General features: G+C 38.7%; 1 protein-coding gene across 1 annotated transcript in view; it reads right to left on the bottom strand.

The window, feature by feature from the left end:
- Positions 1 to 937: 937 nt before the first annotated feature.
- LRRC1 (leucine rich repeat containing 1) overlaps positions 938 to 25127 on the bottom strand; it is a 67952-nt gene continuing 43762 nt past the window's right edge. Inside the window, exons 5-14 of the mRNA XM_057372207.1 lie at positions 22305 to 22361; positions 20645 to 20708; positions 19817 to 19891; positions 17930 to 18074; positions 15315 to 15433; positions 14220 to 14303; positions 6684 to 6799; positions 5646 to 5818; positions 3988 to 4124; positions 938 to 2160 (exon numbers count right to left, since the gene is read on the bottom strand). Coding sequence (XP_057228190.1) covers positions 2002 to 2160; positions 3988 to 4124; positions 5646 to 5818; positions 6684 to 6799; positions 14220 to 14303; positions 15315 to 15433; positions 17930 to 18074; positions 19817 to 19891; positions 20645 to 20708; positions 22305 to 22361 — 1129 coding nt within the window. The 3' untranslated portion in view covers positions 938 to 2001. The remainder of the gene's footprint in view (positions 2161 to 3987; positions 4125 to 5645; positions 5819 to 6683; positions 6800 to 14219; positions 14304 to 15314; positions 15434 to 17929; positions 18075 to 19816; positions 19892 to 20644; positions 20709 to 22304; positions 22362 to 25127) is intronic.

The raw sequence follows: 25127 nt of genomic DNA, 5'->3' as shown, positions 1-25127 counted from the left end.
TTACTTGGACTCTGGGTACAGAGTTTCTTACATTTTTAAACTTCTGTTGTGTCAATTCCAGTAAGTACTTTAAAAAGAAAGTTCTACCCAAGGCAGGAGGCAGCTGTACCAAAACCCAATTTTCTTTCTGGTTAAATTTTAACAGCAGCTTACCAAGAATAACTGGGAGAACTCTCCCTTGGGAAGAAAAAAACTGCACTACCACTGAATTGACCTAACATCTACAAACCTCCAGCACCCTCCTGCAAAGAAACCATGTCTTGAAGCTTAAATAAGGAATCTTTTGGGATAAGAAATGAAAACTAATGTATTTTGCCAGGTTAGATTTGAATATTTGCAGATTGCTTGAAACACCTACTCGTTCAATAAAAAATAAAAAAAACAGCAGTGCCTTTAGTAAAAGCTTCAAATGAAAATTTTAAGACTTAAACTAAAAAATTATCACATATTGCAGGAATTAATTTGAACACAAGTTATGACYTCCCAGATCTTATCCTTTCCTATCTTCTCCCACATATCCTTTTACAACCACCACTTACTGGAAGAAATATTCAGAAGAAGGGGCATGGTTAGCCACACGAAGCTTCAGGCCTTTCACTTCATTGTAATTTGGGTTCATTGCATTATCTAACACTAAATATGTGACATTTTTTCTCTGCACTTCAAGTCCCTGCATTGAACTTGCCAGTGGTCTTTGTTAGCTCATGGCACATACAGAACCCAGAGACATCAACATCAGGAAAGTCTTCACCAGGCTTTTGCAAAACTATCATTTACTGAATTCAACTCAGTTAATACTCACCTTTATCAACAAACCAGAACCCACTGATTTAAAAAGACTGTGACATCAGCATTGGACAATCAAAGTGCAACACAGTAACAATGATAGCATTAATTCATAGGTACTTTAATCGCTGGTTTAATGATACATCACATCTACTGAAGCTTTTAAAGGTGTTTTTATTATGGTTTTATAAATTTTTATAAAACCACCAAAGCACTTTAGAGAGTCATGCTTTCTCATGTAATACAGAAAACTAATTTCATACTGTGCTTCTGAAAGTCTATCGTGCTGTTTTTCAAGTTATTTTACAGATGGCACATTTAAAAAAAACAATGGAAGCATGAATTTCTAGTGACTGCAATGCAACAAGGCATCCAAACCAAGATGTTTCATTACAACTAAGTTAAAGTGTGAGTGCATTATGTAATAAACAATAGCAGTTTGGTCATTTAATCTTAATTCTGTTTACAACAAAACTAACATTTGTGCTTCACAACCTAAGATCCCATAATATAAACATAAGTTATCTGCTGTAAAATTTCCAACAAATTACTGTCCCAAAAGGAAAACATATCTAAAGCAGGAGACCAAATCTACTCAYTTTCCTTGAGAATTGATATATTTAAGACTAATATGACATACCAGACACAATAAGGCACAATGGGTGGTACAAACAAATGAATACAGTTGTCCATGAAACTTGTTCTCTTCCACAAATACTAAAATATGTACCGCTCAAGATAAATTTTCTCTTAAAAATGAAATACATCGTCTTGTTATGAAAGTCCTATACAAAAATTTAAAATTTACACCATCTGAGCTGCCAAAAAAATAAAAAAGTGTATCGATTTCCCACAAAACTATATTTCTCACCAGCACATCCAGCCACTGGGAAGAAGACATCCCAGCACTCTGGAAAAGAAAAGCATTATTTCCCCTGTGTTTAAGACAAAAATATTGTATTCTGCATACAGTAGTGTATTAAACTTAAAAAAGCCTAGGACTATTAAAATTACAATATTGATTTGGAAATTATTGGTTCGCTGCCTGGATGAAATAAGGCACTTTCTTCCAGCGGGCTGCACTTCTCGTGTGTATGGAGACGATGAATCAGGTTCTGGTTAAAAACAAAAAGGGGCTCAGTGAGGTCCCAGAAGAYGACAGGAACATTTCAACAGCAGGGGAAGACACGGGAGGTAAAACCTGGAGATGAAACTCTACACGGAAGTGGTCACTCTGTCAATGGCATTATTGACCTCGTTTTTGTTTGAATCCAGTCCTTTAGCAGCATTCATATCATTCCGTAAATTCTCCACTGTCTTTTTCATGTTCTTTAATTCTCCAGGGTGTGGAGTGGCTCGCCTTAGAAGTGTTCTCTAAAAATAAACAGCGCAATAAGTGGTTTTGCCTTTGTCTCTCTGCAAAAACAACATACACTTTCAAGGCTTCAGTGTTCAGATACCAAATATTAACCATAATTCTTTTTTTTCCATTCTTCCCCCCTTTTTCTTTTCAAACTATGATGCTCTATGCTGAACATTGCTTTAAAAGCTGCTTGTTAATGAAGACAGGGAAAGARGTGTCTAAGAACAAATTTTTTCCTCTTTTGGACTACTAATCTGAAAGCCACTTGAGTGAAGTACAATTACAAGTTATGAAGTGAAGATTCTTTCATAAATATACTTGGGGATTCTTTTTCCCCCAAAACCATATAAGTGATTTAAGATCACATTTCAAACATGAAACATTCATCTGATTTTGAAAGAATCCCACAAGATCTCTTTACAGTGTTAAATTGTGTTTGTGTAGAGCTCCATTTGCCTTTCAACCCCACCACAGTCTGGTTCTCTTGTCAATTGAGAACAAGCACCTTGAGAGAAGGAGGGAGTWTTTCTCCCCCACCTTAGACACAACAATGTCTATCAATGTGCTGAAACCTTTACAAGGAAAACAGAATTAACAAAAATTCCAGTTAGCATCCAGGCTGGAGACCAAGAGAACACCACAAATACAGTGTATGTATAATACATGTATACATGCAATTACTTTTTAGTGGCATGCATGTAAACTGTGCAGAATACAGCAGAACTGATGGCCAGTGAGTGGGTGCTTTGGTCAAGACTGCTTTGGAAATCTGCCCTTCCTTCTCCCTGATAAGATCATAAACTTTTTTTCCCCTAAAAGGGTCCTTGCCTCAAATCAGGCTGGAATTCCACCACTGAAAGCACTKATCTTCAACACCTGAGCCCTCACGACTGTATGGACATGCTCAGGTAGGCACAGTTGTTAAGCAGCATCATTCTAAACTCCCTGCCAGTCAGTGAACCATGCCTGCTAAGAGGCATTTTGTTTCTGCAGCTATGGAGTAAGCAACTACCTTACTTRTTCATTTCCATATAAACTAAGAGTTTTTATAGTCACTTCTTAAACTAAAACAATCCAGACAGTGCCCTGAAGTATCTCTACCTGAGATCTWATGAGGACCACCAGCAACTTTTTAGAGCATCAGAGAAGCACGTTGGAAACATGACTGAAACAAACTTAATCTTTACAAAGAGTTTYAATTGTCAATAAAAGCTAGTAAAACTACAGATCATATTGTGTTTTGATCTTCAGGACATGCAGAGCACAGCTTAATGGAGAGGTCTTATAAGTACAGTGACAGATGTTCCCACATCCTTTGTTTAAGTGGGAAACTAATGAGCAACATTCCTGCTGTTTATGGACACTATGGTTGTTTCAATGCAAATGGTGCAGTTAAAAAAAAAAAAAAAAGCAAGAGAGAGATTGGAAATGGAAATTAGAGAGACAAACAACAGCAAACTTAATGGAGACACATGCCAGAGTGCTGGAATCCTGAATTAGACCCTATATACTTTCAGGCAGTAAAGCTTCACAGAAGCAGAGAAAGATCCTATCTTCTTTCTGGAAAGAAARCATCCTGAGCAGACAGAGGAAAACAAAGCAAAACAGAAGTGTCCTGCATCAGAATATAAAAGTTATATTCAAAGCAGAAAAAAACAAAGGCATTTAAGTCAACATAAAAAGTTTCAGCAGCCAACATGAACAGTTCCTTCGACAAATGTGCACACAAAGCATGCAGTCCAAGCTGAAATATTTACAGCAAGAATGGTCAGACACTTCTTATACTTTTGCATTAATGTCACAGTGACTAGAGGTATCCAAAGTTGTGGAAAACATACCATCTCATTTTCCTCTTCATCTTTTTCATCCTCTAAGAAGCGAATTGCACTGACTCTATTCACCGCCCGCTCATTCCACGTTTCATCTGACATTTCATTTACCAAACTCTCCAATGCACCACATCGTGGTAGGTTATCTGTTAGAACAGGAAAATGTAACTCAAGATTCACAGCAACACACACATGAAGTCACACCATCAACATGCWATATTGTTCATAACTGCAATATCTGAGCAATCACTCATCCAAGATTTACAAGTGGTTATTTCTACTGGTTTTGGCAGAAAACAGAACTTGCATAAGTTTTCTATTATCAAGTGCATACACTAAATATTTTCTGTATAAATAAAATACTTCTGTACTTGGGCTGTTTCTGAGCTTTACAGTAGTGATTATATGATTTCATATACTTGCCACTAKACGTGCTTTGCTTCTGGAACATGGCTGCCACCTGACATTAGCCAGTTTCCTAAATGGCATTCCACAACACAGGATCATTGCTTTTACTGACCTCRCCCTTTCAATATTGCTAGGCATAAACATCTTAATTCCAAGCTTTCTACCCCTGAAGCCATGAGATTCATCATGAAAGGAGGAAATCTAATTTCTAGTAGCAAGGCCTTTAGAGAAAGTCAACCTCAGTTACTCCTGAACTAGCTTAATGTTCTCTAATTCTAAAGGGGCTAATTCTTAATTATTCTTAAAATCCAGAAGCTGATATAAAACAGAGACATTTCTACACTCCTATTGCTTCAATGGTTTTTATTTGCTCCAGYCATATATGACTGAAACACTGGAATTAAGTCGGGGTGCCTACAATACAGATACCCACAGTTGAACTTTTCTCCTCAGGCCCCTTTGTACTCAGTGGAAAAGAATCCACACMATTTTCTTTTAAAAGTCCATTCTTGGTTGGGATAAATTACTCTCCAATCATTACAACATTAGAAGTTTAAATATTAACTCAGATGAATCCCCTGAATGTTCACACACAGGTTTAAAAGCTTGAGGACAAAAAACACTCCGAAATTATGGGAGCAGCAACAYAGCCAACAGTGAAAAAGAGTTTACRGTTCCACCTGACCCAGAGGCAAGTTTCAGCACAAAAGGGAAAAGCCACTTATACTGCAACTCTACACTTGTTAATGAATATAATAAAGTTACTGCATGGTACCTTCGCTTGAAAGAAAATTAGCTTGCTAAAAAGTAAAAAGTTTACTGTTTACTACTAGCTATGCAATTTATTTTGCTGATAAAGAGATTGCAGTTAGAAAGCCACCGTTTTTCCCAACATATATAATATATACATTTTTTTAAGGTGTATAATCAAAGTACACAAATATGGACACCAATGCTTGGCCCACTGGAAAGCCTGAGARCAGTGGTATGAGTAACTCTTTTTCTTCTAGATCTGTATTTTATTTATTGTAGCTGCTGTCATTGTATTTTCAATAACACTCAGTGCTAAGTTTTCAAGTCTTCTGAAGACTAGTAGAATAAAAGAAAAAAAAATTAAATCTTGAAAATTCAACCAGAAATTTGCTACTTAGCTTACCAGAGCTTATGTATGTTTTACAAACCTTTATGGAACAGAACAACAGAGTAAACAAAGACGCAATACTTTTACACATAATGAAAAGCTGACTCTAGGCACTTACCTTGGCAACCAGGCTCAGAAGGCATTTGAGGAAGTAATACACATGTTAAAATCTTTTCTCCTGTTTCAGKGTCTGTGTCAGTCTGAAATGTCAGCAGAGGTTGGGACTGGTTATCAGACAACCACAAAGCCTTCAGCTTTAAGGTAGTCAGTGAGAGGGGAAGATACGTCARCCTAGTTCAAAGAAAAGCAAAGTAAAAAAGTCAGGGCAACTTCTAGGAGACTTAATAGATAGTTATGAAGTCGAGTTGGAATAAATACAATTGAAATTAATGCCTCTAATAGAAGTCATCAATTTCAATTACTTCATTCTATAAAAAAAAAAAATCTACAGTTTAACTTTATACTATAATCCTCTGATATAGTATATATACTATAATCCACTTCTGAAGAAGTGGATAACAGGTAAAACTATGCTGAGCTTTCTCTACTGCAGTAAAGTCCCTGGAAGGCAGAGAGCTGCTTCTCTTCAGGACCCTTACATGCAACCAAWGGCCAGAGCAGAAATATGCAAGTGCCTTTGAGACAATTATATTGCATAGACGAGATGTCATTTGCTTTTCTTCCATTTTTTAAAATTTTCATTTAACTTCCTACTAATCAACTGAACTAGTATGCTGGTTTATGYTTTAATCCACTCACTTTCACATGCTGATGTTTGAAGCTTCATGAGAAGCTGCAAGCTCAGTGGCTTTCCTTCTAACTCACACTGCATTGTGAACACACGACACCCAATATTAGTGCCACYGACATTACAACTTGGTAGCTTCACCTGAAGCTCTATCAGTTGCCTTAGTTTTAATTCAGAAATATATGAATCCAGAGGATTTTTTTTTTAAATCCAATTTCTTCCTCAGGGTCAAAGGAATCCAAAAATCACACTCATGACAACACACAATTTATGCTACTTTAGGTCCAGGGGGGAAGACTACTTTGACAGTAAACTAACATACTCCATTCTTAAACCTATCTTTTGCTATCAGAGAGCAAAAAAAAAAAAAAAAAAAAAAAAAAAAAAAAAAAAAAAAAAAGCTCTTGCCTGTTTCCAGCAACATCCAGGACATGAAGTTCAGTGGCCTGTGAAATTTCAGAGGGAATTCGAGATAATCTGTTGTCACGTACAGAAAAGACGTTAAGACTGCAGCAGCCCCCAACCTATATTTGAGAAGAGGGGAAAAAAAAAAAGCAAGTCTGGTTTTGTTGCAGTACCACAGTGCAACAAAGGCATGCAGTACGGGTCACAGAGTGTGTCACAGCACATTCCAGTTACAATGCCTGCCAGACACTTCCCCCAGAGGTACAGACTGCAAACAAGTGTTAGCTTGGAAGAAGTCTGACCTGAAGCAAGGCTGTTGGAGCACTCTAYTGAACATCTGTATCTGCAAATAATGGATATCTTTACATATAGGTCACATTCCAGCTACCTTTCAGAGCCTTCCACGCCCGGAAGAAACCAGTAACCACACAGAGGCTRCTCTATGCCCAACATTCACATAAAGACCTACACTTAATTTTCTAGCCSTACGTTTTACATATTAATTCTTTCCTTATGGCAACTTTATACAGAAGCAAGTGCAATGGCRCTTGAAGCAAGGCAAAATGCTAAATACACCAATCAACACCCAACATTTATTGAGTCCACAAAGAGTAATGGAGAGTTCACTATAAGAAGGCTCAGTAAAATCTTTGATGTCCTGATTCATTAACAGCACCTAATTTCAAGATGATTCCCACATGAACTGGCCTTCTTTAATCTATTTTGATCTAATATCCTCGGTCTCTATCAATTTACCCAAATAGAAGCATTTGCATTCTCAAGTCAATTAGTTTTYAAGGTGCAAAAGATGGGATTCTTCAGTTTTACCTTAAAAAAAAAAAAAATCTACGTTTTGCACCACAAGTAGCTGCTTTCAGAAAAATAAAAAACCACACTGGATTAAAAGAAAACCTCATTCCAACTTTATGTTYCAGAGGGAACTACTACAAACAGGAAGATTATTAGCTGTAGCAACAAAAGCTGCTTTAAGTAACTCTTTGTTCCTATTAACAAAGGAAACCTATCTTCATTTGCTAATCATAAAGAGTTTCAAAAAGCACTGCTGTTTGTTCGCCAGTTCCAAAAATCACCATAAGAAAAAGAAAAAATATTTTTCTTCTCTTATTTCAAGTATCAGAGGCAAAATATCCCAATGCCATTTGAAGCTTTCAGATTAAGTGGACTTAGAACTAAACTTAACTAAACACAGTGGAAAATCTCAGTTCAAAAAGYAGACAACTTCTATAGTCACATACATCTAAGCAGATTCTCCTCTAACAATATAGCCAACATGTAACCACACCTCGGCCAGGAGTCCCCAAAACTAAGCTGAAATTATTGTGTTCTTGCTAACTGTCAGTTGTGTCTTTGCAAAACCCACAGTTCAGTCCAAACCCAAGTTTGAGATTACAGACAAAATATTTTAACTAGTGAAAGTAAAAATAGCGTCGATTTAACCTACACTTTTTAGTACGGAAAAAGCCACTTTTAAAAGGATGCAATGGTGACTTACAAAATAAAACAATCAAATGGAGCATTTATATCCCACTCACCTTCCTTTGTATCATAAATGCTTTTTAATGGAAGAAAACAGCAATCAGCTGCTCAAGGCTTCTGATTCACAAGCTATTTACAGCACAAAGTTACAGCGCTACATTCTTGCCAAAACAAAATCTGTGATGGTTCCCTTAAACCACTGCACTCTTAAGATGCAGCTATTTCACAAGATTATCATATTTACTGGCCCTGTGTGTRCAACAGGAGCATGAACCGTGCAAGCCATTCTAGCTTGTGAATCAAAGCCCTTAGAAACCAGCACTCAAATAGTAAGCAAACATTTCTCAGTGCAAGAATTATGCTATTCACTTTAAAGCGTGTACAAATTCTTAAATAATGTGCCTTCACACATTCACAGAACACAGTGTCATATTAAAAAATATATATATATATATACACACACACTAAGTGTCTAATAGGTGTTTCTAACACGAGGAGCTGTGAAAAGCAAGAAATACAATTAGTGGATGTTGATGAGCTGGCAAGTGATGCCCTCAGTGTACACAAAGTGTTCCCTTTTCATGAATGAAGTTTGCATTACTCAGTCTTGGAGCATGGAGATCCAAACAGGTTAGCCAAACAAACAAAGGAAAGCCATGCAGCCCTGATGAGACCAAAACTTCTGTACTTCTGACAATGGAAAAATGCAGCAGTGGAATCAGGACAGCCTGAGTCATCATGCATTTAAAGCAGTTTAATGAAAGGTAATAGTAGAACCGTGGACTGAATAATACTTACAGGGTTATCAATTTACCTGACCCATAATTTTCCAAGCGGCTAACAATTAAGAAAATACAAGAGATGTTCAATTTGTTTTTCTTTATCCATACACTGGACAAGAGCATGCCAACAAATGGAGACAGAACATACATTCTTCTACTGCCAAAAAGGGTTCTAACTCCTAAATTATTTAAACTTCAGTTGATTTAACTTTGCTCTCTATCAGTCAACAGGCCRTTGTTCAAAGGTTTTGTTTTATACAAAGGTAGTGAAGACCTTCTATTTTAATAGGGTAGTAGGGTAAATAGAAGAGAGATGTTGAATTTTTTAATGAAACTGTTTATAGAAAATGCAGACAGCATTTAAYAAGCAGCATCAGGTGAAACATCACAACGAAAAACAAGACAAGCTGACAGTTAGAAATCAACTAAAATCTTTGTAATTTCAAACAAAGATGAGCACCCATCCAGCAGTACAGAAAGACATCAGGTCCAGTGTTTGAAAACCTGAACATGAAGCGGTACCGAGGGGTGAAGTGCACACACTACACCACGGCATGCGGAGAGGAACACACTGGAGGGGCCACCATGGGCTAACACGGCATCGAGGGGCACTGCTTGGGCTCAGTCATTCACTGAGGAACAGCCATGCCTTCCAAGGGCCACATGCTCCCAACCAACTGCACCAAGGACACAGCTGAGACCACACGCCTCACAGTAAAGCACACACTTCATTTCCAGCACAGGCTTCACTTAATGGGGACAAGCATGTGCTGAGTTGTAGGCACACGAGTAACTGTTCAAAGGACTGGAGGCTCAAAGGAGTCCTCAYGTTCTTCTGTAGTGAGCAAGACATCAGGAAAAGATCTCACGTGAGTTGTGCATGCCTAAGTCATACTCCTGAGATTTATTTCATTTTAGCAACTTTAAGGATTATTGACTTGTCATGTCACAGCAACTCCAAAGAGCAGTAAGCTAGATGAAAACCAAAAGGAAAACCACCAAAACAAAATTSACACAGCAGTCAGGAAGTAAATGGTCATTACTATGAAGTGCTAATTTTAAGATCACTAATACTATGAAGGTGGAGCAAAACAGCACATTTTTTGCTGTTTCTTTTCACATTTTCATGCATTCAGGTGGACTTGACTGAGAGGACGATGGTCACTAGGATGCCTCTAGGTTCCACACAAAACCTTAACCCTTTAAACCCTTCAACTGTAATGGATGATTCTTTTGCTGTTTTCTTCTGTCTCAGTCTGAGATACAACTTTCTAACAGCTTCCTCATTCTGGAGGAGTAAGGCTTGAACATACATAAACAGGACGTCAGCTTGGTTGCTAAAACTCCCCMCTATGTTCTCATCATGACCAGCATTCAGCACCTCATGCTCCTGCTTTWTTTTGCCATTCATACACCCACTACTAGTCCATCTTCAACAGTCCTCCAGAACTGCAAGTATAACACATCGTTTGCTGATGATTCTCCAGTAGATACCAGCAGCTGTTTACTCCTCAAAAGCTGTGAATCAATTCTTCTGCCCTTTTTGAGTTAGCATTTTTCACACAGGTATAAGCAATGCAAAAAAATTACATTATGACAAATACTGCAATGATTAATCTTCAGTTGTCRTGTGACTGAAAGTCCAGTGACACATCTCTTTTATTTAACTCTCAAAACAGCTGTCAGCATCAAAAACTTCCACAGACTTACACAAGTCCGATAAATATTGTGGCAATTTAAACACAATGTGTTAAAATGTGTTGTGCTGTAAAATCTTTTCCAGAATGTCATATCCAAAAATTTTGTTTGGGTAGAAATTAAATAAATTTTCTTTGACTCCATATAAAGTATACTAATTCTTAAACTGCAAGCACAGAACACAGGGGTGGAGAAAACCAATCAATTCACTATTATTAACYATTATTCTGTTGTTATTATTAACTTTAAATTGGCTATGAAAATCTTTGCAAACTCACTTCAAAACCTCCTGGACCACTGGTGAATAGYAGGAGAGGAGAACAGCAAGACAGTTTCTTAGCCCTTTGACTCAAGAGAAGTTTTCCTGCAATTTTCCTTAGTGCCTTTTTTTTTCCTCTGAGGTACACATATTTCTACACAAATGAAGGAAGGAACAGGACCTCAAAAGTTAAAATAAAAAAAAAAGTGGTCTTAATTTGTTTCAAAAAAAACTAAACTTAAAAAGCACTGTTATTGCCAAAAAAAAAGTCAAACCTGCAGTTTTACCTACTGAAGTAATAAGTCTCAAAATATACCTCAGAGCCAGGAAGGACACATTACCAGATCTCTGCAGGTTGTAAAGACTCATTAACAAAAGCATATAAACTGGAGAACATTCCAAGGAGGTTATTTATGCAAGTGCCAAAATCAACACAGCAGTTTCATCAGCGTTCCTGTGCCAGGGTGGGATTTCAATACCAAAGAGTCACCARGCAGGTCTTTCAAGTTTAAGGCGAAAAACATTTGTAACTATGAACAGGTTTAGACATTCTCAGTTCTTGCTGAAGTTTGTTTCACCACTACAGACAGAGAGGGACTAAGCTGCAAGATGAGATACTGAAGATGAGATCTGTCAGTGACTCAAGCCTTGGTCATACATTCAGTTCTTCCACGTTTTACCTTTATCAGCACACAATACAGAAKAACCTTTGAACCAGGAAACTTTGAAGATGTATTTGCATACAAACTCAATAATCCCAAATCAAGAAATCTTATACCAGAAGATAAAGAATGGTTTTACAAGTGTGCCTTGAAACAATCTTGCAGTGTAATAGTTTAACACATTGACTCAAAATCCARCTCTCTTAAGCTGCTAACAAAACCAAACCAAGCCAACATCCTTCTACTCTCTTCCAATAAAAAACAGCAAAAAACACACATCACCACAGAAAAGCTAAAACTCAGATATTATCTCACCAGGCTACATTAGAGCAGGCACATACCCTCCTATCTATAAAAGCTCTCTCCTACAGGAATAATTCTGGATGAAAGGACAGCGACACCAGCAAGCAGATACAGTAGTGGGCTGGGTACACGTACTCTACTCCCCAGCTGAATGGAAGAGGTACTTCAGATATCCCCAACTCCTTCACTGACTGAGCAACACATTCCATCTCTGAAAAACATTGCTGGCTCCAAGTCTCCAGTATCTTGCTCAGAATTAATCCCTCTATTGCTCTGCACTTGATCATATTATACCCCCAAACAGACACTTCATATTCACACTCCTTTACCTGCTTCTGCAGCTGAGCCTTCTCCTCTCACCTGCTCCTGCCCCTCCTTCTTCCAACCACACTGCTTGCCCTTATGCACCATCTCCAACACCACGTATCCCATTAACTGAGGAAAGTGCTTGCACACTACACAAGCTATTAATGGCCAATYTGGAAATCAAGTGTACCAGTAAAACCTTCCACACTAAACTCAGYGATTCTGCACAAAGGTGGAGCAGACATGAAATTGCACAAGTCTCAAGTACTTTAGCACATCTGTGCAATGTATTAATTTAAAGTCCTTTGTAAAGACATGGAAAGTCTTCTGCTGAATGAGCACAAGATCAGAAAGATATTAAGCTATAAGAGAGCATCCAAAGGMGGGCAACAAAGATGGTGAAGAACCTTGAGGGGAAATCATGTGAGGAGTAGCTGAGAACACCTGATCTGTTCAGCTGGAGGAGACTGAGGGGACACTTCAGTGCAGTTACAACTTCCTCATGAGGGGAAGAGGAGGGGCAGACACTGAACTCTGYGGTTGACAGTGACAGGACCCAAGGATATGGCCAGAAGTTGTGTCAGGGGAGGTTTGGGTTGGATATTAGAAAAAGGTTCTTCACCCAGGAGGTGGCTGGGCCTGGAACAGGCTCCCCAGGGCTGTGGTCACAGCACCAAGTCTGACAGAGTTCAGGAAGTGTTTGGACAATGCTCTCAGGCACATAGGATGACTCTTGGGGTGTTGCATGCAGGGACAGGAGGGGACTCCATGATCCTGATGGGGTCCTCCCAGCTCAGCATATTCTAAGATGAGAACTATGTACCAACCCAGATAGTTTTCCCAGTCTTGCCTCTTGCTGTAACAAGCTGTTAGCTGTTAGCTTGTTCACAGCCTCTTGCTGTAAGCCCTGTAAAAATTTTCTGTTCAGAACCAGAAGSACCACTGCAAAGACACTGTTCTGCTTGAAAAGCTGCAGTACTCACATGTCTTTCCTCCCTCATTTTTCCCCGATTAGGTGACTGGCCTGCAGCAGCTCAGACCCAGGTCACTGGAATTGCTCTGTCCCTGCATGATTCCTCTTCTTCAGAAAGTCAGCTCTCCCCCATCTCCTTGCCATTTTGCTTCCTTCTCATACCTCCTCAYGGAGCTGTCCAAGCTCCATAAGGAAGCGAGCCAGTGCTGATGCACCTCTCAGTTTCCATCCATGGGCTGTCACTGGAGTATACAACCCTCCTGCTCCTTAGGTGACTGAAAGTGGAGAACAAAAGCTACAACCTCAGAGCYGCACGTTAGATAGGAAAATTAAGAGGGAGAATTACTTGGACAAAAATCACGGAGAAAAAGGAATACAAACAGAACCAAGTCACAGTCCCATGCTCCAATCACAGGATACTGCTTTCCCAACTTCTTTTCCACAATTTACAGCGGAACTAAATTTGTAAAGCCTTCATTATATATAGTTTCAYAAGACAAACTCTAGCTTCATTTCATTACACCGACTGTTACTACAGACAAGAAGTCCTAGTGATCATAGCTGTAAAATTTGCGGTATCTTGGTCACATCAGGTCCTCATATTTAAGGGCAAAAGTAGTCCACAGATCTCCAAAACAAAAAAGACTGTCAAGACAGCCACTGAGCTACATTTTAAAGCATGAAACCTTCCCTCTGATACTGCTCACACAAGTGAGGTGAGGAAAAGCATGGCAGTAGTTTTATACTCCTTGCAGGAGAGACATATTGGTCTTGCATTCACCCTATCAGAATTCTGAGTCTTCAAATAGTGTGGGAGCTGCTATCCACACAGAGAATTACCAGTTAAAAGSTAATTAGATCCAAGCCTTTTAGTTCAATTACAAAGATATTTTGCACTTCCAAGCCAYCAAATCACCACAGTTCAGATCTAGTTGACAAGTTTCTGGTTGTGTTTGGTTTTTAAAGAATATCCACTGGACCAAAGTTGCCTGCTACTTCTTGTAGGTATTTSAAACCAGGAGTTTTCTGTTTCTACAATCTCATCTGCACAAAACTTACCTCTTTGGGCAAAGATGTCAATTTGTTTCTATCAGCATTCAAATTGTTCAGCTTCTTTAGTTTTCCAATGCTCTTCGGCAATGACTGTGCCAACAAAAACAAAATAAAACACAAACAGAATTCGTAAATACACCGAGTCAGGAAAAACACTTATCTCCCTTTAAAAATTAATTAGTAGTCTGGTCCACTTTCAAAACTGAAGTGYAGTTAATTGTCACTACTGCCAAACCTTCCAAAGCAGATCCAAAGGTTTATATTGCAGAACTAATGTCTAGGAATGTCAKTTTCTAACACAAATTCACTCATTAATTATCTCAACACTATGATAATTGATACACAACAGCTCCGTACAGAATGCATGGACGTAGAATGTCCATATTTTTTTATTTTAATTTACAAGCAATCCCAAAATTGCTTTTTGGTTACCCATCTCCTGACTCGGCTGCTATGAACTGACTGTTGGAGAGGCATCTTTTCAACWGTCTTAAGCTCCTAACTTAACCAAGGACCAGCTGAGCTTATGAAATGCTCAAACCTAGTTTATTTAAAGACAGCTACTTTCCAAGTGTCAGCATTGTATGAAGTTTCAAAATAACAGAAGGAAACAGCTAGCAGAAGGAATTCTGAGATTTTATTTTAATTGACCACATATYGTATTAAATACCTGGCTAGAGCAGATCAGCAGAGCAAGGAGGAGTACAAGCTCTGCAGTGCTCAGGTCTTCTATTCAGTTCCAGCAAGACTGACCCAGATAATGCACAGCAAAAATTGGCAATAATGCAGTACAGCACGAACCCCCGCATAAAAAAACACAATGAAGTAAATGATACCTGCACTCCACATGCTCCAATTCTCTCACTGGTCATGAAAGATTCAAGAGTGAATGTGTAATTGCTTAAGCATTTGAAGGGCGGATTGTTACTACACACAACTTGATCTCCAGCATTCATTTAACAGGTAAGAAATAAGATGCATTTAAAGAAAATGCACTCCTTAGCAATAGCAAGGGTGAGTAACCTAATGAGCCAAGTGATTCAGCACTTAACAGCAGGTCTTATTACCACCTGCCATTTGAGCAGCCATGACCATGCTTACCTGYAGCTGGTTTTCTGTGAGAACTAGTTCAGTAAGGCTTTCACAGTCTCCAATTGAATCAGTTAGTTGAATCAGCTTGTTCTGATCAACCTTCAAAATGGAGAGCCTCCGCAATTTTCCTGGGCAGAAAGAACAATATGGTTTTTTAGTACCCTCCAATACCTTTAATTACATACATATTTACTGCTGCAGAACTTCTAGAAATCCTCTAAAACAGTAAAAAAAAATTTAGGTTAAAAAAAAGGAATTCAAGCACTACTTCACTTAGTGCTTGCACCATTTTTGCAAGTTTTAATATCACTTAATTGTCAATATAGATATTCATACCCAACATTTAAGCATAATAAATTGTAATTAAGTTAAAATCTGAATGATAGCTCATGAAAATATCATCTACCCAAATGCCTATGAATGAGTGACCAATATCTGTTTGTTCTTTAATTATACCATGTTTATTAATAAAGAAATGTTCAGAAGATCACCTACACCTTATCAGCCACAGAGAGAACATCTTGCACTGAAGTACAGCCCAAACCCAAACAGGATCAAGGTCTCTTTGTCCTAACAGAGAAGGCCAGTTAGTCAGAYTGAAATAAAATCTGAGTTTATTCTTTAGATGAGAAATCAAACTTCTTTGAAGGTGGTATTCTCTTATTTGAAGGTGATGAAGAACAAAATACTATTTCAGAGCAGAAAACTCACTTTATTCTACTCCTTTGCACCAGAATGGTCTTTGGTGCAAAAGCTGACTCAGGCAGAACACAAGAGAGAGAATTCAGGAGACAACACTAGCTGACATCTCCCTGCCATCCCCACATGGTCCATCTGATGCTAAATCATGAAGAGATGTCTGACACACAGAAAGAGAACAACCTAAACAGAAACATGAGGTTTAGCACAGAGAAGTGCAGAGCTCTGCACCCAGACAGAATAAACCTGTGCACCAGCACAAGCTAAGAGGTGACAAGTGCCCTGCTGGAAAGGACATGGATACTATGGTGGGCACCAGGTTGAATAYTAACAGTGAGCTCTGATCAGAAACAAACACCAGCTAGGCTGCGCTGGGAGAATTATAGTCAGCAGATCAGTGGAAGTCGCTATATCCTATCTACCTGCAATTAGTGAAACCATTCCTGTAAAATCATTCTCAGTTTCGTGTGATGTCCTGTCTTCCCTCTCAGCTCCCCTGTTCAAATAATGGGGGTCCAGCAGGAAGCTATTGAGATGGCCAGAGCACATATGAGCTGAGACTGAAGGAGCTGACTTTGTTGACTGCCACCAAGACAGAGGCAAGCAGGCATCTAAGAACTGCCCAGAACACTGGCAGGGTGCTTACAGACATGACAGAGCCAAACTCTGCTCTGCWGTGGCAGGTGAGACAGSARTGGCTGCAAATCCCAGTGTGGGAGATGCCAGGACATCAGAAGCAGCTTCCTCAGGGGGAGGTGCTGCAGAGCTGACACGGTGCCTGGGGGGGCTGGAGCTCCATGAGGGCTCCAGAGACTGCGKGAGACACGRCCACACTGACCTGACCYACTGSTGTGCTGAGAGCCCTGCTTCCAGAGCTTTACAGCCCCACCAATCCAACCAGGGATTCAGGGAGCAGCTGAGCAGCCCCAGGAGCTTCCAGAGATCAGCCAGGTTCACTTCTGCCAACAAGATCTGCCAAGCCAGGTGCACGGGCTGCTGACTTGGAGAAGGTACAACTGATGTACAGCTACTGTACTGGCTAGCACATCACAGAGGGCTGCTACAACTCCCTATCAAATAAACATTAGCCAGCTGTCACACAGCACAGCACAGCAGTCATCTCACTTCCCCAATCTAACTTCTAGAGAAACTTTTCTTAGCCTTATATAGAATATATAGGACGGGGGAAGGTCTGACCATTCTTTTCCAAATGTTAGATATGGTTAAACCACATTCACGAGTCTTTCTTCCCCTACACCTTCATTTTTGAGGAAGGGAAAAAAAAAGCCCAAACAAAAACAAGCTCTCCCCCCCCAAAAAAACCCACAGCTTGTTCCACTAGTAATCACAACTACAGCATGGTAAAAGCATAYACCTTAAAAAAGACAGCAATAATGTTTCAGGAAACATTCTTCAGTTACTGAACCAAATCAAAGGGGTCAGACACAGAAAGGTTGCAGTCTGAATCCTCAAGGGCAAGGGCTAATGGGCTGCAAGGTAAGCAGTCTTCCACTAGGTTCAGGATAGGATTAATCACGTTGTCCAATAAATACACATCCCCACTAAAAATTCTGCAATTTTCTGACAGTGATACTGTCAGCTGGTCYTATCATACCACAGCATGTAACAAGCTAGAATTTTACAATGTTGAAGAGTAGTGATGGTGAAATGGATACAATGGGAACTGAAGGAATATATTAACTTTTATGTTGTTTGGGAGGTATCAAGTGAAGACAGGATTATGAAGGAGTCATTATGCAGACAATTAAAATGCAGCATTAATAGAGCTACACATTTCATACTAAGCAAAATGAAAAAAAATAATCTGAGACAAGGTCATGTCTTCCACAAAAAGACTTTTTAAAAAACCAAATGGTCTTGGTGGATTAAATGGTTCTGTGTGATAGCATTCATCTTGTACTTACCAATGCCATCAGGTAAGACCTGAAGTAAATTCTGAGAAACAAGCAAGTCTGTTAAAGAAGTCAGACCACTAATTTCTTCAGGAAGGCATTCCAATTTATTTTCAGAAACATCCAGACAAAGCAGGTTTTTCAGGTTTCCTACTTCCTGCGATACAAGACCAAAAAAATTCAAGTCATGCCCAAACACGTAAGAAAACATTCTGAAAAATGTACCATCACCATGAAATTGCACAAAGGAAAACAATTATCTGTATGACCTCTTAATTGGCCATTCTTTGTACAAGTTCTAAAAGCAGAAAAAAAAGTAAATAATTACACTTTACATATGATAAACCAACCAAGTGAYTCAGTCACAGTTTCTTATTTTAACTATTAACCTAGCTTCAGTAGTCAGGCAAGCTATGCTGAGCACACCCAGGCAAGCACCAGCCAAACCTGGAGTTTTCCTCAAGTAAAGGCTGCAGAGTTGGTTTTTTTTTTTTTTCAGAATGGCAGATTATCAACCACTACATAATTAAAGCCTACCCCTCCCAATTAACCCTAGGCAAATTTAGGATTAGTGTCTCTTGGCTGCTACAGCAACATGCCGTGACATCTAGGGATTTCATATCTTCAGATCTCCCAACTACAACAAATGTAGAAATAGGAACTGGGGGTGGTGCTCTAGCAAGCATATTTGAGCTGCCAAGTTATACTGCCATCACCTGCCATTATTAATGACTACTTAATTTTTTTTACCATGGCAATCCAACCATCGACAGAGACATACCTTTGCCTCTATTAGATATCAGAATACCCCCCAATTCCCCATGCACACATATACTCCTGTAGACACTTGAGAATAGAGCTCATTTTAGTCATCCAAATCACTTTTCAGAGAACAGAACAGTGCCTTTTACTTTGACATATATGAAATTTTCATACAGTGGCCTTGTTCCTAATTTACAAGAGCAGTTCTTTTACTTTTSAAATGTCTACCTCTCAAGAGGATCTTCCATTGAACACATACCCTTTATCCTACAAGTTCATCTTTTGGACAATGGACAAAATACACAATAATGATAAGTTTTAATAAAAAAGGCTGCTGAAGTCTCACTTGACCTTTTAAGAATGATCATCTCTATTTAAAAAATTATTAGGCCAAGCCAAAAAAATCAAAGTCAACTAAACCCACTAAACTGTAACTGATTTCCAAGATACACAGCTGACAATGAGAYTGATATGGCAAGTAACAGCAAACCCCAGGAAGAAAAGAAGAAAACAGATTTTGACTTGGCAGTAAAAGAGAGAGAGGGAAAAGGAACCATCACACATGTTATCAAAGTTCTTAAGAAAGGGAATTTAGAGTGCTGTAAGCTTTAAATGCTAAATTCCCYCATCCCGTGACTGATGTCAGATGGGGGATTTGCCTGAATAAATCAAAATTTCTATTTATGGCAACAGTTCCATTATTGCACTTTTTCCAAACACCATGCTTAAACAGATGAAAATGACTACAGAAAAAAAAAAAGAGAAGTATTCATACTTCAAACTTTTAAAACTGCAATTTAGACAGACAAGCTGAGGGTTAGCTCAGACAACTATTGGCTCCCTGATCTTAGGGCAAGACCAAAAACAGAAGATGTGTCATCCTACAAACTGCACAATGTTCCTGTAAGGAAACAATTCCTTTGTCAAAATGCTTAAAAGAAAATCTCTAATAACATACAGTATCATGGCCAATCCCTTGCAGAGGAACTTATTAAGAGAAAACCCTTACACACCCAAAACCAAACCCAGGCAAAGTAGACTGAGAAAAATATTTTAAAGCACTTCCCYTTAGGAATGAATGAAAAGGTTTTTATTTTAAAGCATGTTCAAAACAGTATCAGTAGAGCTCTTTTTTACCTGAGGTATTTCAGCTAATTGGTTTCCATCCAACCAAAGGTCTTTAAGATTGAAAAGTGCACCAATTGTTTCTGGCTATAACACAAAAAGCAGTAAAGTTAAGCAGCAGAGGAGCTTCAAGTAAACAACAAACAGCTACCCCACAATTGCAGTCTAAGTAAACCAATTCTTATTTCAAGCACTATTTAGAGGCACCTGGTTTAGAAGTAGCAAAGGTGACTGTAAGCATTTGGGAACTCCATCATACAAATTAATTGCTATAGCTTATTAAAGTTCTTTAGCTGGCATGCACTAACAAATTGCCTGGACATCCTTGATCTACTGMAAATCCATCCAACATTCAACTGAGTAACCTTAAGGGAGATGACAGATATTTTTCGGTAGATTGATCTGCAACAATGTAGGACCTTTCAACGCTCAACAGTTTACCTCAGCCCTTTCCCAAAGATTGCTACTCTCACCCTGGAAACTGAACTTTCATCTGTTTTTAGTCCATCCAGCTCCAGACACAAATCCATGTGGTCATTGTAGCTGCAAGCACAGACAAGAGTTTGTGTCCCTCCACTCCTTTTTATTTCCATAAAACAGCTGTGCCGTGCTCTCATTTGCCAGAGATAAGCTGCAGTTTTTTGAGTGAAGTGATATTGTACTGAGCAAGACTAAGCAGATATGAAAGCACCAGCTCACTGTCAAAATTGATCGGTACCTATAAAAAGACCTCCCTCCATACGTTTTTCTTTCTTCAACTTTGGACATCCTACAACCTATTTAATCTAAATTATATGTAAAACAAGACCARTGTGCAGTTTCAGTGGCATGTTCTCTTACCAAATGATAAAGTTCATTGTTTCCTAAATCAAGTTCTTCTAGTCGCTGCAGCTGGGCAAGTGATCTGTGAGATGAGATAAGTCAAAACAAAACCACATTAGACTAAAGCAACAGAAACCCCATGTATTTGAATAAGCTCATTTTACTGAAACTTGAATTTCAAATTTCAATGCACTGTAGGCAGACAGTTATTTTACCAGGCACGGACTGTTTGCTGTAATATCTTACTGAAAAAAATAATTTGGTTTGTCAGTGTAACTGTATGCCCTTGAAACTTAAAACTTAGTATAGGCAATCAAATAATTTTTTTTTTTTATTTTAACTGTAAGTCCCCTGGGGTAGCAAATGCCACATACTTTAGTACGGTTAGTTAGATTTATTTTTAGGCAAAATTTACAGTTATGCAACTGGATAAAAATTCCCCATAGTGATCACATAACTATGTGACTCAAGACTCCATATCCATCACTTATCTTCTCAACACAATCCACCAATTTCTGAAGCATTTTAGTTTTTGAGACTGCAAACAGAGGGAAGCCCAAAAGGATGTAGAAGTTCAAACTGACTGACAGAGAGGATCACCCTTTCTACTTCAAAAGTAGGCTGTTGTAGAGCTCTTGCTTACTTTCCCCAAAGTTGCAATAGCACAAAAAACAGGGAGACGTCTCAACTACACTACTGAGAGTCAGAATTTTCCAGGAGCAATAAAACTGTCAGCATTTGTGATAGCTTCATTCTGACTCTGCATGACTAAATTTAGCTAGCAATTCCTATCTTCTGACCACTGACACTCAAAGGAGTCTTGTGGCTCACTGCTATGAACAGCCACAACCAAGGCACTGAGTAGACTGACAGGAAAAAAAGGACCCCAAAGCAACTGGGGAAGAGATTCTGAATAAAAACAGGTTAAATCTTTTACAGTACCTATTAGATTAYCTAAACAAGAAAAACAGGAGTCACCAAAACTCTCACAAGAAGCAACCAGATAGTGAAGGAAACTCCTTCACTAGAGAAAGGAGAGGCTTCTTCTAGGCAGACAAAAAGGATCCCCAAAATATAAGATTCCAAATTAGGCTAACAAAAGATCACCAATTCYTCTACCACAGTACAGAAAGTATGAAGAAATCCAGATAACTTTTTGCCCAAAAATCAGTGGGTGGAGTTAGACTTCAGACATCAGTAGGCCTAATATGCTACTGAGGCTTTCATCTCCAAGTTTCAGAAGCTTTTGCAACTCAGCCCTGAACACCAACACTTATTTAAATGGTATGAAGGTCTACAGTGAAAATCTCYGAGATCTTACTGCCCTACTTTCAGAGTTACAAAATTTCATCATGAGAACAACCCAAGCCACCACTCCCATTGCAGATGGGCTTGTTCAATGCGTGCAGGGCATGTTTGGTGCGGCAGTGTTTCACACAGAACACTTTTTTATAGAACAAAGCCAAYCCATGCAGAGTGCAGGCTCCTGCTACTAATCAAGTACAACTAGAAGTAATGGATGTAAGTAGGTGCTGTTAAAAGAAGGCTGTGTCTCATATATGTTGTCAATTGGCTTTGAATTTTTTTTTGTAGCTGTCATTCAGTTTCAAATATTAGCAGATTTTAAGAATAAGARCATTTTATGTTAATATAATCAAATGCATGCAATGTCACTTACTCAGGTAARTATGTCAGCAAATTTTCTCTCAGTTCCAGTGAAGCCAGGTTATAAAGACTAAAAAAAAAACCCCAAAAAACATATTTTAATACCATCTTTTTATATTCCACATTTTCACAAGGAAAACAAGTTGCTATAAACTCATCTTCTGTCATCTTAATTCAACCAGACCATCATATGGAAGGCAGAATACAGTTTTTGCTTGTTACTCTGTGATACTTCAACAGATTAAAGCTACAACGTAAACAGACAAGACACAAATTTCCATTTGTTAAAATGCTTGTAGCTGCAAGTTGCTAAACAGAGAACATTATATCTTGTTAGAAAAAAGAAAAAATTGCTTTTTTCTTACTCGCCTTGAGAATCTGGCAGGGGCTACCAAAGTTGCAGAGCACCTGGTAAAGCCATCACTGCTCTAATGACGACGCGCTCATTACTCTAAGTGACATTATGCTTCTAAGCGGCTCACTTACTCCATATCCCAGGCTTTTACCAACATCACCATAGCAACACTCAGATTTCTCAGGGGTTTATTTATGACTAAATGGAACACAAGGAGTCAGACATTATCCCAACACCATAATCTGCTCTAATCCTCCACCATCCCAGGAAAAAATGAAAATCAGATATAGTGACTGCAAATAAGAGTTTTCTACAACAGAATTATGTTCTGTCCTGGTGTGCAGGGATGGAGGACAGCGTACTAGGCCATGAATACAATCTAGATAAAAAAACAAGAATTCCACTAAATTTGAAACACATGTTCATTCTAAATTTGTACACCTTAAGAAAAAAAAAAAGAACAAAAAAATAAAAACAAGTCCATGCATTCAGACTACATAAAACTGAAGTATTTTCTCATCTCAAACAATACAATAGCTGAATTACAGAATAATTTGTTAGCTCCAGTAAAAAAGCAGCTGATAACCTCAACAAAACTAAAGAAAAATCTTCACATTGCAATTCAATACAGCTATCCAAGTAGGGAAAAACAACAGAATTGATGCATTGACTAATTAATAGGGAAAGAAGATTTTTCATGGATTGACTTTTGATGGTGTCTGAAAAAGAAATCCTTATCTCATGCACCTATGTCATACTGCATTCAAAAAACAGCTAATAAAATCTCACAGGAGCTTTGATTACAGTCCCAGCAGCCCTTTTCAACTTTTAAAATAAGCACATTTTACCCAACGRGTCCTGTATTCCTCCAGAAGTACAGTTAAATATACCATTTAGGCAAAGATACTTTAACAGAAGTCTATTACAAATTCAATTAAAAGATAAGTGAGAATAACTCTGTGACTGCCACTCAAAATCAATGACAGAAATAAGCAAGCCATCATCCAACAACACAAGAGAAAACTCACACATAAAAATTCAGCACAATAAAACACAACCCAAGATGGGACATGGTCTCCAACATCCTCACGGAAACCAAACAAGTGGAGGGGGAGAGGAAAGGGTTGGTGGAGAACCACTTCTCTCCAAGAGAATATGAGTCTGATCTTGCCCACACTGCCACCCAGACTGCCATTACATTTGTGTTTACAGGTTTTCTAGAAACCTATTTCAATCTTCCTTTGAATTTTCYACTTTCTCTTCAAGTTTGTATTAGGTCAGGCCCATGATTCATTTTTATCAAGAGAATACAAAAAGTATGTGTACAGCTCCAAGCTGCCTTGTAATCTTGTGTTTACACATCACCCCGCATCTACTTATCTYCTTCCTCACCATGCTGAAGTGTTGATGAGTAAAATGGTTCAAACTTTTAATTTCTTTTCCTACCTCAGACACCACTTCAGCTGCGGCTGAATAGAAATCTGCATCAGAAAAGCATGTTCAACAGCAAGAACTTGGGGACCACCATCTTAACCTGCCTTATGATATCATTAAACTGGGGAAGGCGAGTGAATCAGCWCAGGAAATCAATCCTGCTTAAAAATAACCCCGCAAGGAGAGTAACACAGATCCCCAATCCAAGGCAGAATAAATCCCCTTAAACACCTGGGCCAGCACAGCTGCCAAGAAGGTGCCAGGAAGGCACTGGGAGCACTCCTGGGCAGCTGTGCCCTTGTGAGTACCCACCAGAGCTGGATCTGCACCCACCCACCCTTCAGAGAGGGGCTCTGGCCCAGTCCCAGGCCAGGTGATTTCTTGTGGCAGTCAGATACCTGCCAGATTATGTTTTCATCTCCAATGACACAGCTTTCTGAGGCAGAAATGCTTCACTTATTCTATAGCTATTCTCACCCACAACATGCTCACAACCCTAGCTCTATCCTGGAACAAAATAGAAGATACTGCCCCACACTCCTTTATCCTTTCTACTTCCACCAAGGTCTTAAGTCCAAATCCAACGTAAGCAGACCCCAATAAGCAAAATTAAGCTTTACACCAATACAAACACCTACATCTGTGAAATTTAAACCAGCAAAGCTGTATCATTAGAGTGAAAYATTATGTTTAAGATGGATCCATTTTATAGAGAGGTCAGAAAATGAAAGGAAATTTGTGACTTATTTTTCTTAAATTTTGACTAGTTACAGAAAAAGCTYCCAGMAAACCTATGTGCTGCAACCTAAAAYRTGWCAGYGATCCTATAAAACAGKATCATATGWAAGAYTTGCTGATGTACTGAAGCACTAATCTCCAATACATTTAAAAGCAGAGATATAGATCATCCTTACATTTATGAACAGGTTSTTGACAAATTGTATGAGTACTAATATTTTTCCAATTTTAAGTTCTGTTAAGAAACAYAATTTTAAGTCTTTTGCAAGAAAAATCTTACATGACTTGTCRTTCTTCAAAAATCTTTTC

The sequence above is a fragment of the Malurus melanocephalus genome, unplaced genomic scaffold (assembly GCF_030028575.1).
Source record: "Malurus melanocephalus ecotype Western Australia unplaced genomic scaffold, MMel_1.1 scaffold_166, whole genome shotgun sequence".
In the NCBI taxonomy this organism is placed as follows: Eukaryota; Metazoa; Chordata; class Aves; order Passeriformes; family Maluridae; genus Malurus; species Malurus melanocephalus.
This window is presented reverse-complemented; position numbering and strand designations above follow the sequence as displayed.